The following is a 15,793-nucleotide window of genomic DNA, read 5'->3' on the forward strand; positions in this document are numbered from 1 at the left end:
CCGGTCCTTTAACTTATAGGTACACAAAGTCAAGTTTTTTTAACAAGTAGGTATACTTGTTAAAAAAATTCCATAACGCCTGTTTGTATCTTGAAACTTTAAAATTGAAACAAACTAAAATTAAAAACATTGCTAAATGAATGCTCCCATGTTGTATACAAAAACTGGCAAGTATAAAGCATGGTCAACCTACTAAGACTATGGGAGGTCCTTCGAGTTAATATTCGGTGCATTAATTAGAATATCCAGTTTATTAAAATTAATCCAGTCCGAGCTAAGCTTGGATTTTACAGTGTCTTAAATAATTGATACATTAAGTATATATATTTTTTATTTTAGTATTTTTAGGGTTCCCTAGCCTAAAATGAAAAAAAGGAACCCTAAAAAGGAACCTTTATAGGGCTACTTGGCCTGTCGTGTCTGTCAAGACCCGGCAAGGGAATCAAAACCTATAGGATACTTCCCATTTACCTAGAATCATGCAAGCAGGAGACAATGTCTTAAAGCACAAGTTTTTTTTAAAAATTCAGGTACAAGTTAGCCCTTAACTGCAATCTCACCTATGCAGTGCATGCAGTTGCAGTCTAAGATGGAAGTGGGCTAACCTGGAAGGGGTATGGTGTCTACACGGTATCGTACCGGAACGCTAAATCACTTGGCGGCACGGCTTTGCCGGTAGGGTGGTAACTAGCCACGGCCGAACCCTCCCACCAGACCAGCCCAGAAATTTAGAAATTACAAAATTCTAAACCACTGGCAGAATCGAACCCGGGACCTCCCACTAATGAAACTACAGCGCTTACTACTGCGCCAGGGAGGCCATCAAGTAAAAGGAAAAATCCGAAAACAACAAATTCACGGTTATCGAATTTTGTGTCTTACAAGACAGATAGACAAACACAGACAGAGAAACAGCAAGACAACGAAGTGATCCTATAAGGGTTCCTTTTGAGGTACGGAACCCTAATAAAAAAATTCAAAAGAAAAATAAAACCGTACACGTGTAGCTAAACAAAAATTATTTTTTACTTTTTAGTGTTTGTGGTTTTTGAAGTCGGTTTTATTTTTGTTTTGAATTTTTTTTATTTCACAATTTTTAGTGGCCCCACTGTACTATAATATGCTATGCCCAGTTAAAACCCTTAGCTCAGCTACTACACTGATCGCGAGCAATTTGCTCTTATCGATTGAGGAGTTCTGTTCTCCATCTCCGAAGATATTCATCAGATCTTCACCAAATTTATATGGGACCACCTGCACAGTATACCCTTTCAGACAAAAAAAAATTCCAAATCGGTCCAGGGGTCTTTGAGTAATCGGGGAACATACATAAAAAATAAAAAAGATTACGACGAATTGAGAACCTCCTCCTTTTTTGGAAGTCGGTTAAAAACACGTCGATGCGTTGCTTTGTACTCGTACCTAGCAAAAAAATAAAAATACTTGTCGATAATATTAACTAAGCGTGCAAACGAGGAAATCAATTATTTCAAGAGCGAGTGAATACCTAACCACTTTAGAATAACCACGTAGCTAGATGTTTCCTCTACTCGTTAACCTCTAAATCATAGTGTCGTTTAAAATGAATTAAAATCCATCGTTCTAAATGTTCTACATAATACTTAAACAATGGATTTGTGTGAACAAATATGTGATTATCAGTATCTTGCACGTGAAGAGAACGATATTGCTATGATAAGTGATTCATATTGTGAGAGAGTTTACGTTAAGCAATCCATAGCACCGGTTGATATTTTTGCTCTAAGAACCAAATAACATATTAAAGTATCGCTATTTAAAGTCCTTTAAATAATTGCTTAAACGCAAAAGTGAATTACAAATAAAAAGTGAAATTAATAGTGATACGTACTGTATTAGAATATCACTAGTGACTGGCAAAAATATACCTAATGTAATAATTCTCCTCCTCGTAGAAGGCAATTAAAGGATAACGAATGTGGACGAAGCGATTTAACGTATTCCAGGAAAACCATAATACCACTTGCCTTTTTGCCTCATTCAATCTAAAATATTGATGTGAGGTAGGCTAATGAAGATTTAAGTGTAAAAGTGAATTATGGAAGCAGTTGTAGGAACACATCTGAAAAGAAGGACATAAGAAAAAAATAATGTCACTCTTTCAATAAAAATAATCTAATCTTTTATACTACACTTTGCTTATTTGTTAAAAAATTGTTTGAACTACCAGTAAATTTGATGTGCTCTAAAATTTTGGTTTAGAAACCTAAGAACTTTTTTTGTTAGAACCCAAGAACAATTTCACTAAAATATCAATGTGAGAAAGATTTTAAGTGCTAAAGTGAATCTGTCTACAAATAAATTGCAAAAGTGAATCATAGTGAAATTAACAAAGTGATCAAAATTAGTACCTACTGACAATAAATAAGTGACACGCAAACATCGCCTTCATTAAAAAGCTATTTGTAATCTAGTCATCAGTCTTTTTGGAATATCAATCAACCATACTTACACAATATTATCCACAGAGGCAATCAAGGGATAACATAACAGACGATTAGATAGCAGTTTGGACCAATATTATCGATCGGTTACTGATTAATTACCTACAAGGATACAAGGATTGTTGGACTTAGCGAGGTTAATTTTCCGTTAGCTTTGCGCTCGCGCAGTGTTGTGTTTGTAGCGACATAATGCGGTCGCACCTGAGGATCTTGTGCGCCTTATTACTTGCAGGTGTGTTTGTTTTGGTGATTATTATTTATACGTGTTTTTAATACCGCCAAGGCCTTTTTAAAACGGAGCTCAGTGACGTAGAAACCTCGTGCACCCCTGGTATTTTTTCTTATACTTAAAAACTACAAAACTGTGCTATTTGCTTATAGGACAGTCTTGTGTTTGTTAGCAACACATTTCCAATAAGATCGGGGTTTGCGAGTAAAAGCCTTTCTCGTTTTCCCGCAAAGTTGATAAAACCGGTCGAAGAACGTAATCGTACAGGTATGAGGCGGGCCTTATTAGTATTTGATGGCTCCTCGACAGCCTTGAAACATAAACAATACCTGCTTATTTTGCTTTAAATCTATGTACCTTCTTACTTACGATAATAATATAACTGAGCCACGTACAAGGTATATAAATATATTGCGAGAGGTTGTTGTAAACAGTTAAGTTATAAAAGATAATAGTTTCTGTGTTAAGTAAATATTAATTCTAGGTAGGTACCCGTATATTCTGTAAAAAATAATGACTCAACACGAAAAATAATAAGCGATAATTATATTACACTAGGTAGATACATAAATACGTATGTAAATACATAGATATTATTGAATGAATGTACTGTAAGTTAATTTGTGTGTACCTACATGATTTTTCAAGGGCGGGATCAAAAAAAAGGAACCGGTCAAGTGCAAGTCCTCCCTCTATCAAGTAGGGTTCCGTACAAAATAATATGCCCAGTCAACTTAGATAGGTATTCAGTTAGTTAAGTAATGGTTTTATGTTAGGTAGTACTAAATTGAATCTATATGAATAGATGGGTATTTGTTTCCGAGCTCATCATGATAACACGTAAAACCAAAAGCGATTAAAAAAATAATTGGTACATTTGTAGGCTACAGAGTTTAGAACCCACCCCACATGCCTCAGTATGTAAAAAATATTTTTGGCTCTTTTTTGTGTAGGTATGGGATCGCCCTGAAAAATATTTTACCTAATTGAATTTCTACCGAAATATTAGGTTTTGAGTCAACATTCTACCAAATATTGAAACAGGTCTGTCTGTATCTCGTTCTATCTACCTACGAGCTAAGATCTGTTACATACGGACGGACAGAGGGACACTGTAGAGTAACAGTAAAGATCAATGAAATTCATGCAATGATGTTCCCAAAAGGCGATAACAGTCTTTGTTAAGGACGTACTTAAATAAACGTTTCAAGGGTTTTCCGGACGTTGACATTATGAATAGCTAGATTAAGATAAGTGCAGAAAAAAGTAATCTAGTTCTAAAAATAGCAACGAGTAGGTATTTGCTATTTTTAATGGGTTTCAGGATTCCGTATCTACAGAGAAAAAAAAGGAACCCTTATATGAACACTTCATTGTCTGTCTGTCAAGTCTGTCAAGACCCGTCAATAGAATCAAAACCTAGGATCTCTTTGTTGTCTGTCTGTCCGTCCGTCCGTCCGTCCGTCAGTCCGTCCATCCGTCGTGTCTGTCAAGAAAACCTATAGGGTACTTCCCGTTGACCTAGAATCATGAAATTTGGCAGGTCGCAATGTTTCACAGCACATGAAAAGGGAAAAATCCGAAAACCATGAATTTGTGGTTACATCACAAAAAAAAAAAGTGTTACTTCTTGTACGATGGTACGGAACCCTTCCTGCATTTAATCGGTTTTTTGTTCGGCAAGACATAGGATTTTTTTTTATTGGATGAGAATAATGCGGTTAGTGACCAGATTGTACAGTCTAAGATGGAAACGGGCTGATGCGAAAAGGATCTAGGTAGCCTGTTCATTAAAACATAATACATATGTTTTAATCGTTTGACGTTTGCCGGTAGAGAGGTATAGGTACCTACCTATCAATGGTCTTCGACCAGACCACCATAACACGGTAATGGTATGTATACAGTATTCCAACTTCATACAAACGGACGAAACGCGAGCTATACCTACGCACCTCGATGTCGGCAGGCGCTCGACACGCAGACAGTCGCGACTGTGCCGCAGTGACGAACGGGCGGTGTTTTGTTTTTCTAACAATAACCACGCGATTTTTTCGTTGTAGTGAAACCCGATCAAAGAAGCCACAATTTCAGCTCAGAATGTCGGTATTTAAGGTACCGGGACTACAATAACATTAATTCGCAAACTTTTTTGATTGTACCCAGCTATGATTTTATGGAATTATGCAAAAAATTGAGAAAATATTCCGAACTTTATTTTAAACCAAATATATATATTGTAAAGTAGCTGCAGGTATCTATAACCAAGGAAAAGATATTCCATTTTCTCCATCTTGTCCATGTTGCCCAAAACAATTTTTGATTAAAAGCTTTATACTAGAATGCGGATTTTTTAAACTTTAAAATTTAAAAATTCGTAACGTTCGTTTAATTTCCTATGTCTCAGTCGAGGCGCAAATATTTTTCGGTCTCAAATGTATAAGACCGATTTGTTATTCAATCATAAACATGGTTTTTTAATTAAATCTACCAATCAAAAAACAACACGCATTTTTATTGAACATTTCCTATGCAATTCACAAAGTATTTTATTTGTTTATATAAAAAAAGTATATTTACAATCACAAAACTAGATGGAAACACAAAGTAGGCAAATGTAATTAAACTGCTGGAGGCGGGCAGCCCTACCGCATGTTTACGTACCGCTCAGCTGTAGGTATTTATTTCAAAAATACGGCCGAGTTAGAATACTGAATAGATAATATTACCGTGACCATAACCAATCATAACTTGGAATTATAACAACTTATCTTCATCCATTTATCTATACAAAATCTTATTTTAATGTTGTTTTATTGAAAATGATGCAATATAACATTATTTTATATTTAGCACGAATCCTATGTATTTCAACAAACAACATTCATGCCATTTGATTTCCTATAATAGGTACATAATATTATGATATTATAATATTATGATAGATACACGCGAGCTTATTTTTTTATCGCAATCACGACTCGATCGATAATAATCGCCGATTAACAATCCAAGTAGGTAGGTAGGTACATTATATTGTGTCGACTCTTGCGACACTTGCATTCATGAAATTATTATTGCTGGGAAGAATTCAAAGCATCCCCTTTAATGAATATTAAGCAACCAAAGACGGAGAGAGCCCTGTTAACGATAAGTTGATCAGGCTTCTTTATAATAAATCTATGATTATAATATTAAAATTTAGACTTCTGGTTATTATCGATCAGTGCGAAGTGGGCCGAGTTAGTGAAAACTAGCTCATCCGCATAGATTTACGTTTTCAAAAGAATTAGTTGGAATTCCTCAAAATCCTTTCTTAGGCTGAGATCTATTGAGCGTACTCTGACTTAGCTTAGACTTAAGTTTCAGTTGGAGCGAGCCAGATTTAAACCAATTGAATTTGACTCGCTCCAGCAATGCGCGGGGCTGCAATTGCTTGTATAGTATGGCATATTATTGTAAATTGAACAGTTGAAAAGAGCAACCGCCGAGTTTCTTGCTGGTTCTTCTCGGTAGGAACGGCATTCCGAACCAGTGGTAAATTATTTTGACAGTTCAAAAGCACTTGTAAAAGTCTACTTGAATAAAAATCTATTCTATTCTATTCTAGTGGTATAGGTATAACGCCGTCTTGTTTTAACAGTATCTGAGCAAACCCAAAGTGCGCACTATAGATTTCAACATTAGTGTTCATGGCATTCAAGAAATAGGAACAATATAGTAAGAGACAGTAGACCGACGCATTTGATCTCGTAAATCGATTACGACGAACGACCCTTATTACGGCCCTATAATTACGTGGGCAAATTCGGATCGCTCCGTCGTCCCGCACTTCTTTCTCGATTACTTAACCTAGACGCCTTGTCGAGCTTCTGTATATCATATCCTTAATCTGTGGAATAGTTATTATGTCCTCCAAAAAGGCAGCATAATAATCGAATCGTTGAAAAGAACAAATGCCGAGTTTAGAAACAGTGGTAGATGCGTTTGACTATTCAAAGTACAAGGCAAAGTTTATTTGACTAAGAAATCTTTATATTTCTACCTATTTCAGGTTTGACTTCTGGAAGTTCTGAAACACTGCCAACAATAAAAACATCTTTAAATGCAGGGGACAGTTTGACGGTACAGGTCCTTACCTATGACGATGTAGTAACAACATGCCGGTTGAGATCCCCTAGTAATGCACTAGGGGAAATTCAATTCAAGCCTATGAGTGATAATAATAATGAAAGATTCCAAATAGAACCAGATACAGAGCGTTCAAAATGCCGTGCTTTAATCACCGTTAAAGAAGGGGATGATGGTTTGTGGACGCTGACATCGGGAACTGCGGATGGAAAAGAAAAAAATCAGACTTATGATCTTAGCGTGAATCCTGAGTCAGGTTAGACCGAAATGTTTTTTATATAAGTCGGTTGCAGGGACTTTTAGACCGTGGTCTTTTTTTTTATACACAGGAAATGCCTAACGCATACCCTTCCGTCAGGGGAAATGGAGAGGTTGTGTGGGGCTTGCACCCACTAAATCCTGTGTTTGTTCCTCAACGGACAGGCGGTTGCGCGGGTATCACTAAGGTAGTATTCACCGCACTCCCGCCAGGTCTTGACCCGCCGCCAAGCGGGCGGGTCCCATCGCTAGGCTGGCTGTGGTCTTGCACTGCTTGAATTTTGTACAGAATTTCAATACAACTAATTCATACCTACTTTTAAACAATATTATATTAATTATATTGTTAACAATAGAATTGTAATTGTTTTAATCACCAATGTTATACTTTGCAGCGCCCTGACGGGGCTTCATGTTGTAATAATATTTTTTATGATGAAGACATGAATGCAAATAAAGAAAGAATTATTATTATTATTATTAAAACAACTGTTTTTTTTTTCGAAATTTTAGATGCAGTAGAACATAACGAAATAGATTATTTAGACAACATTTTTATAAACACCACCATTGGCTCAAGACATGAGATTACGATGCCTGACTTTTCATTTGGTGGTGTTAAGAGTTGCACAATCATAATGCCTAGCGGACGAGAGCTTGATATCCATGAGGTTAATGCAACTCATATGACCGGGATAGCTCGGACGGAATCGAGCAGCTGCTCCGTCTCTATTGGCGTGCAAACAGAATCTTTTGTTGGTGACTGGATGTTAACTTCAGTTGGATACAGATATTCAGCTGAAAAAATTGAAAGAAAGTTACGTTTTACGATTCACGTCGAAGGTATGTACCTTACCTTTTTAACCCCCGACCCAAAAAGAGGGGTGTTATAAGTTTGACGTGTGTATCTGTGTAACTGTGTATCTGTGTATCTGTGTATCTGTCTGTGGCATCGTAGCGCCTAAACGAATGAACCGATTTTAATTTAGTTTTTTTTGTTTGAAAGGTGGCTTGATCGAGAGTGTTCTTAGCTATAATCTAAAAAAATCGGTTCAGCCGTTTAAGAGTTATCAGCTCTTTTCTAGTTTTCTTGTATAAAAGAAGGTTAGATAACCGTTAGGTTCATAATATTATGTCAATAGACAAATGTCAAGCTGTCAAGATGGACGTTGCCTAAATACATAATTATTTATTTGAAAATGATGTTTTGGAAAACTCAAATACTTTGGATCGTCGGGGGTGTTATAAATTTTTAATTTACACTTGTTATTTATATTACTTACCTATTTTGAATAAATTATTTTGCTTTGAATATGACTTTGAAAATTCTTGTTTGTGAAAACAAGAATTTTTCGACGTTTTTTTCTTAAATATAATAAGTATACCTTGGAAAGGAATGTATTGTTGGCATCGGCCAAAAGCTCAAACAACTCCATCAGTATTTACAACTCGTTTATTACTTTATTATTCTATCTTACAATCTTACTTCTTTTATCATTTATTAATAATAAAATAAATTAACATTTCGTCGAACATTTGCACTATATAAAAAACATATTCTGTTCCATCTTGTCTCCTTACTCGAATGTCAACCCCGAATCGAACTTCGAATACAATATTATGACATTATAGTTTTTTTTATATATTTTTATTATTGTCTATGCAATCTATTTCAAAGAGGTTTTACTAATGACATTAATTTTATATTATTGACTAACGTAAGTTATACAGACATACAATTCATACATCATGCGCTACTCATAAGCTCTTAATTCATATTATTAAACATATAATTATATCACATATTAATAATAAGCATATGACCCTAACAGCTCGGCCGTCCTGTTAAAAGCGAGTCCCTTCGCGATTTAATCTTTTTGAACTAAAAATTACCATAAAAAATATAGAATTATATCACATATTAATAAATAAATCTCAATAATAAGCAAATGACCCTAACAGTATGTACCTATGCATTACCTATAATATTTTATCAAGTCACGTGGAAATGATAGGCATCTAATGATAATATTAAATGATGGCATGGATAAGTAAAGAAAGTGAAGATTTTTTGATAAATACGTAAATACAACCTACCTACCTACCTATAAGTGTTGTATATTTTTAATAGAAAAATGTAAAATTATTTTATATATTTTTTGTAGAAAAATGAAAAATCTTCGATCATTGTAAATTCATTGATCGTTGCCAACATTAAATTGCCATAAAATAAGAATTTAAATATAGCAACGAAAAAATAAATAAAAGTTTGCATTGTACAACATCTGACTGACGCTAGAGGTCAACGAACTGTTATGACGGGGTGTCTCGGCGGCAGAGAAACAAACTCGAAGTCAAATTAACACCCCGTTTATTTAGTGTTCTTTGTTCATACAGTCGACTTAGTTACTTGGATTATACCGAGCGCGGACCCTAGTGAAGGGTTTAGAGAGCCGGAGTCTCTTCTTCAATCTTTTCCGAGGTCTAACCGGCAGGCAAAAACCGGGTCCGAAGTTAGAGCGGATCGGATTGAAGAGTCGAAACTGTCTTATTGTCGCCAAATGCAACGTTTTATAGGCCCCATACTGCTGATTGATGATTTATTATTTGTGTCAATTTGGTAATAGCAAGTCAGCAATATGCGGCCTAGGCTAGGGTTATAACAGAACGTTGTGTAGTTAGGTACCGCAAGCCTCGGGGTCAATCTCGACAGGGCGATACGAGTGATTCTGGACAAGTATAATTTCATAGACTCGTCGCGTCTCGCGTCTGTCAGTAAAAAAGTTATAGATAGTACGGAAGCCTTGTGGGCGAGTTGACTTCACCGGTTTTTATTATAGATATATTTTTGGGAATAATATGTATTTTATAGGTAATACGTAGGTATCTCGTGTTTTCTGTGTTCAATAAATATAACATTTTTATTTATTTTTATTTCTGGTTCCAGAAATTGTAGATTCTAATGCGGCTGAAGTAAGTGTAACGGAGGGGAACAATTTTTACATTGCTGTGAAACACTTAGGAGAGTTCGAGGAGCTTAGTGACACTTGCAGGCTTCTGGCACCAAATAAAGAAAAGCCGTCTGCAAAGTACACGAGACTCGACCACGGTTGTAGCTATAAAGTCTATAATGTAAGGACGCATGATAGTGGATATTGGGAAATACGTTTTGGACTTACGAATAAAATAGAGTACAGAGCTATTACGCGTCTTACTGTTCACGGTAATAAATATTTTAATATTTTTTAATCATCATCGTCAGCAACCGATATAGGTAGTAGCAGACTTTGGAAGTCGGTTTTTGAAAATATTGTTTATTGTTTTGCATTTTACTTTTAGCTGCCTCCACTCCAACACAAATAAACCTTATCTGGACCAGAGATAGACCAGTTCACGAAGCTCTTGGACCAGACCACGCGGTTTACTGTAGACTTAGGAGTCCAGAAGGATATGTGGCTTATGATGGGTTTGGGAGATGTTGGATTAGTCTAAAGAGAGTAATTAAACACCAACATGAAGGTCTCTGGAAGATGGAGGTCGGAATGCCAGGACAAGTCCTCACTGATAGTTATATTGTTAACGTTACAGTTAAAGAAGCCGGTAAGTAATTTGTACTTATTGGGAGGCTTAACGCAAGCGTCAACAACAACTGTAGGTAGGTAAACATTTAAACTTAGATCATTTAAATTTTATTTGAATTAGACTCAAAAATTTCAGTTTCCGGGATGAAATTTTCAAAAATTTCATATGAATCGGTTAAACGGAATCCCGTGGGAACTTTGATTTTCCGGAATAAAAAACGGCCTAGTATGTTCTTCCTCGGGATGTAAGCTAACTCTACCAAATTTCATCAAATTCGATTAATCTGTTGGGCTGTGAAAAGCTAGCAGACGGACAGACAGACAGACACACTTTTGCATTTATAATATTAGTATGGATTCGTGTTAGTGCGTTATAATAAATCAATTTTAAAAAAGAGAGAGCGCACTGCGGTGCGGCGAATTGCGGTGCGTTTCAAAATCCGTTTTGAATTTAAATTAATCAAAATCCCGTGCGGAAATTATTCCGGAATGCGCGAGTACCTACGTACAGATGTGGTGCGCGCTAAGTACCTACTACTTACTTAATAGTTTTGATTAAGTGACTGCAGTTTAGCCAACTAGGATTTTGAAAAAGATGTAGAACCAAACTAGAAAATTAAGGTTATGTTCGTATGTTTAAAACGCAAAAATCTAGAGCTGGCTGCAATGTTCAGACAGACAGTTTATTCGGGAAGGGCATGACAGACATGATACTCATACAAATATTTTGTTAATAAAACCCTTTTTTGTAGACCCCAAAGCGAGGATCACCACAAGGGTAATAGGAGAATCGCCCGACGATATTTACATGAAAAACATGTACTTGTCCTGTTACTTGGAAAGCCCCGACCCAATAAGCTACTGCAAGTTCCGAGATCCATCGGGTCGCATACTGATCGCTGCTGAAGCGGTGGGGCAAAGCAGATATAGCTGGCACGGCACTGGAACCAAGTAAGTACTGAAACTTCTTCGACTTAGCGTTTTCCCGCATATACGCTGTCCATGCTAACGAGTTCGTATACCCACCTATACTCTATCCACAGAAAGAATATTATAGCGTTCTCTCTGTTACATAATCTCATAATGATGGTGCCCAAAATCTCAGTGGGCCTTAACCATTTTGAGTTACCAACCAATTACATAGATGTTTTTAAAGAACATTCGTAATTCAATTCGAAAATGTTTTCAAAAAACATTCGAAATTCGAACAGCCGCTGTGCGTTAAGCCAATGAGATTGACAGTGGGCACCAAATCACTAAACTAAATTCTGTGTCCTTTGCTGAACAGGATAACTGGACATAAGGTGTACACTGTACATCATACTGATACCACTGTCAGCAATTCAGGGGTGGGTTAGGAAATAAAAGGTACATAAAAAAAATAGCGAGCAAACGAGCAGGCGAGTCATCTGATGTTAAGTGATTTATGCCGCCCATGAACATTTACAGTACCAGAAGAACCGCCAATGCATTGCCGGCATGTCAGGAATTTGTTGATCCGCCTCTAAGATGACCCCATGTTTAAGTACCATCAAGGCGGTTTCATAGTTTGCATGTATTTGTTCAATTTCTAGTTACACAGGAAGTATCCACGCACACGAGTGCGGTATCCGGATAACTAACACTACCATCAGTGACTTTGGAATCTGGAGATGTGAGATCGATACTAAAGGCGTCACTTACTATGGCTTCCTTACCGCTAAGGCTCTTTGGATAAGAGATCCTGAAATCGCTGCTTCGATCACGACAGGTAGGTACCTAGACGTTTGCACTTTTTGTCATCACTGAGATGGACTGTATCATAGTCTATCTACAGGTAATCTACTACTATCTACCTACAGTTTTTGAATCCATTGAAGGGTCTTAACGGACAGATAGACAGATTGACAGACAAATAGACAAATATAAAGTGATCCTATAACGGCCCTTATTACTCTGGAGATACTAAACCCTGAAAGGGTTTTTTTGAAGAATTAAGAAAATTATTCCAATATCATTTCAGTGCCAACTCTGACGGCTGATAGAAGCTGGATGAGCAGTTTGTCGGATGAAAGCGTGACCATGACTTGCTCCATTCAAGCTCCCATCCGGTACTGCTACTTCCGTGCAAGGAATGGCACACTCTTCAACGTTGCACCCTGTAAGTAAATAACTAACATCTTGAATTTTGAATAGAATAATAGAATATTATATTTTGTCCTGGTTTCATCTGTTTCCAGCGGACACCCATGGCTTGGCCGAGTACGTTGGTGCCGGCTTGGATGCCGGGGAGTGTGGCATCAAGTTCCCGAGCCTCGCCACGTCCGACTCCGGCTACTGGAGTTGCCACGTCGGCCTGCTCGACCTGCACAAACGAGAACAACTCGCGCGATTCGAAGTCCTCGTTAATGGTAATTTCTTGACCTCATTACACCCGTATCAGCTTCTCAAGCCTTGCTACGTCTGACTCCGCCTACGCGAGCTGCCAGGTCGGCCTGATCGACCCGCAGAAACCAGAACAATGCACACGATTAAGGTCACTATTAATGGTACTTTATTGACCTTGTAAGGCCAGTATCAAGTTTGCAAGCCTCGTTACGTCCTACTCCGGCTACGGGAATTGCTAAGTCGACCTGCTCGATCATTAGAAACGAGAACAACGCACGCGATTAATGATACTTTCTTGACGTAACTTGTAAGCCCAGGATATTTCTATTCATTTTCTGTATGATAAAACGGTAATGTTATATCGTCACCTGTATTCGCAGATACTATGGTGGTCAGCCAGCACGGACCTTTTAGGCATGACAACAGGCTGTTACTAGAAGGGCGAGTTAACAATGCGAGACCTCTCGATTATTGCCGATTTGTCCGCATCGATGGATTTGGTAAGTTATTTTAATTCTCTTTGACATAAATCTGCGATTATGTATGATCTTTCCATAATCTCCTTATTTTCAATACCTATTTGGAATTATATTATATCTTGACCGTTAAGGAGTAGGTACCAAATCTCTGTACCGTCCAATGTCTTCAAGATCTTCGTCAGCATTTCATCAAAGAATGGCACTAGCTAAAGATAATCCCTTTGAATAAATAAATAAATCCTCCAAATTGATTTCTCATTGGAAGAAAATATGGAGTAGCTTCGGCACAAATGAATGTTATCTTATTGAGAAACTGTTTTCTATATTTTTAGAGTTTTGTATCTCAAAAGGAAACTGGAACTGTTCGTTGTCTGTCTGTCTTTCGGTCGTGTCTGTCAGTAGTTAGTACATATCAGGGGAGTCAAAACTTATAGGGTTCTCTTCCCGTTGACCTAGAATCATAACATCTGGCAAGTAGCAATGTCTGTACAGCACTTATCAAAGTAATTCAAATAAAGGGAAAAATTTCAAAACCGTGAATTTGTGGTGACACCACAAAAGAGTCTGACTTGCACTTGATCGATTTTTTAAGTTAATTTATCCTGTTTCTAGGTTTCACCAATGAAAACGTGCCTACGAACATATTAGACTGGTCTGATCTAGAGAAGGGCTTATGTGGCATAATCATAAGGAATCCGACCAATCTGGAGCAGCATCCGTGGGCCATAGTGGCGAGGATCCGGGGACAGGACACTGAGATAACGCGGCTCACGGACATCGCTTTCCCGGTCCCCAATCCCCCGGGTGGTTCCGTGCGTAAGTTGGTTTTTATTATAGTCCTTGTCTTGACGACCTCCCTGGCGCAGTGGTAAGTGCTGTGATCTTATCAGTGAGAGGCTCCGGGTTCGATTCCCGGCAGGGGATTAGAATTTTGTAATTTCTAAATCTCTGGTCTGGTTTGAAAATAGCTCAGGCTTCAGCCGTGGCTGAAATATGAGCTATTTTCAAAGCCGTGCTGCCAAGCGATTTAGCGTTCTGATACGATGCCGTGTAGAAACCGGCTTTCCGTCCGTCTTTTACTAAAGAGAAATCAAACTCTGGGTTCTTTCAGTTTTCTTGATGTGTGGCTATGCGATGGATGTCCACTGCTGGCTATTGTATGGACATACACACGATAGGTCTTGCACCGCCATCCTCCTGCAGCTTCCTGCGACTCGTTTGATGTAGTCTTTCCACCTAATGCAGGGTCTGAAAACACTGTGCTTTTCGGAGCAAGGTTGCCATTCTATTGCCAAGTGGGACCCTAAGTCTATCGATCGGCGGTCAATGGCATGAAATATTATGACATGATATTTTCTTATGTTGCTAAGAGTAAATATAGATGCCCACTAATATGCCTCTGATAGATTTATGATTACTTAGACTGTATTTCTTCAAATTTGCAAAGCATAGAAATAATAAAAGAAATAAAATATGATTTCATTCTTTTACCCAATTTACTTAATCAGATTTTCTTTACTATAAAATATTGGCAGATCAAAAGTTTACGGTTTCACTCATCAAGAACTCTGTTAATTTGCAGAGTCAATGTACTGGCCTTGTATTTGTTTAATTTCTCTTTTCCAGAATTCCGTATACCAGGAGCATGGATAATCGTAATGACTCTTGGTATGTGCATGATCCTGCTGGCTAGCTTCGTTGGGCCTAAGAGGAACAGAGAGTGGACCTACGCTCGAGCCAATGCGCTTAGGAACAGCTTTATGGCGAAGAAGGTGGAACAAAACGCCAACGACGCTAGCAAGAACACCGCGGTGGCTGCTTAGATTCAATAACCTTTCAGATGTTTCAGTCTTATTTAAAGATTCAATACCGACAATAGTTACGAGTTTGACGAGCAACTTTTTCATAAAAACTTAAATTCAGCTTTATTATTGCATTTTGACATTACGGTTGAAATTGGTATAGTGAAAACAAAATACGAAGACCTGTTGTTATTTATAAGTAAATAATTATATTTGAGTTATTATCAAAACACGCTTCAGTTCATTCTAAGCTTAATAGCTTAGATTATCCGCTATTGAATCTTAAAATGAGAAATTTAGTCCGGGTTAAAAGACATTTTATTTCATTATTTATTTTTACTTAATGACATTAGTAAATTGTATAGTAATATTTTTTATCGTTAAGTATCTGTTTTACATAAAATTAAGAAATGTGTACTTATCTTATACATTTTAGGCACTTTTTAATATGGTTTGTTCCTAA

The 15,793-nt window shown here is 37.3% G+C and overlaps 1 protein-coding gene across 2 annotated transcripts; it reads left to right on the forward strand.

Annotated features, from left to right (window-relative positions):
• Positions 1 to 1,512: 1,512 nt before the first annotated feature.
• LOC123876696 lies at positions 1,513 to 15,651 on the forward strand. Of its 2 annotated transcripts, XM_045923003.1 has the most exons (12): positions 1,513 to 2,715; positions 6,767 to 7,099; positions 7,615 to 7,944; positions 10,049 to 10,324; positions 10,441 to 10,701; positions 11,435 to 11,633; positions 12,257 to 12,432; positions 12,685 to 12,822; positions 12,902 to 13,072; positions 13,430 to 13,549; positions 14,141 to 14,344; positions 15,155 to 15,651. In XM_045923003.1, exons 1-12 carry the CDS (start codon positions 2,673 to 2,675, stop codon positions 15,349 to 15,351), a joined length of 2,448 nt encoding a protein of 815 aa, XP_045778959.1. In that variant the 5' UTR covers positions 1,513 to 2,672; the 3' UTR covers positions 15,352 to 15,651. The 2 variants fall into 2 exon arrangements, with proteins under 2 accessions (XP_045778959.1, XP_045778960.1); XM_045923004.1 differs by lacking the exons at positions 1,513 to 2,715; positions 6,767 to 7,099; positions 7,615 to 7,944 and adding an exon at positions 9,946 to 9,973.
• Positions 15,652 to 15,793: the final 142 nt, after the last annotated feature.

Source organism: Maniola jurtina, chromosome 22 (genome assembly GCF_905333055.1).
Source record: "Maniola jurtina chromosome 22, ilManJurt1.1, whole genome shotgun sequence".
NCBI lineage: Eukaryota > Metazoa > Arthropoda > Insecta > Lepidoptera > Nymphalidae > Maniola > Maniola jurtina.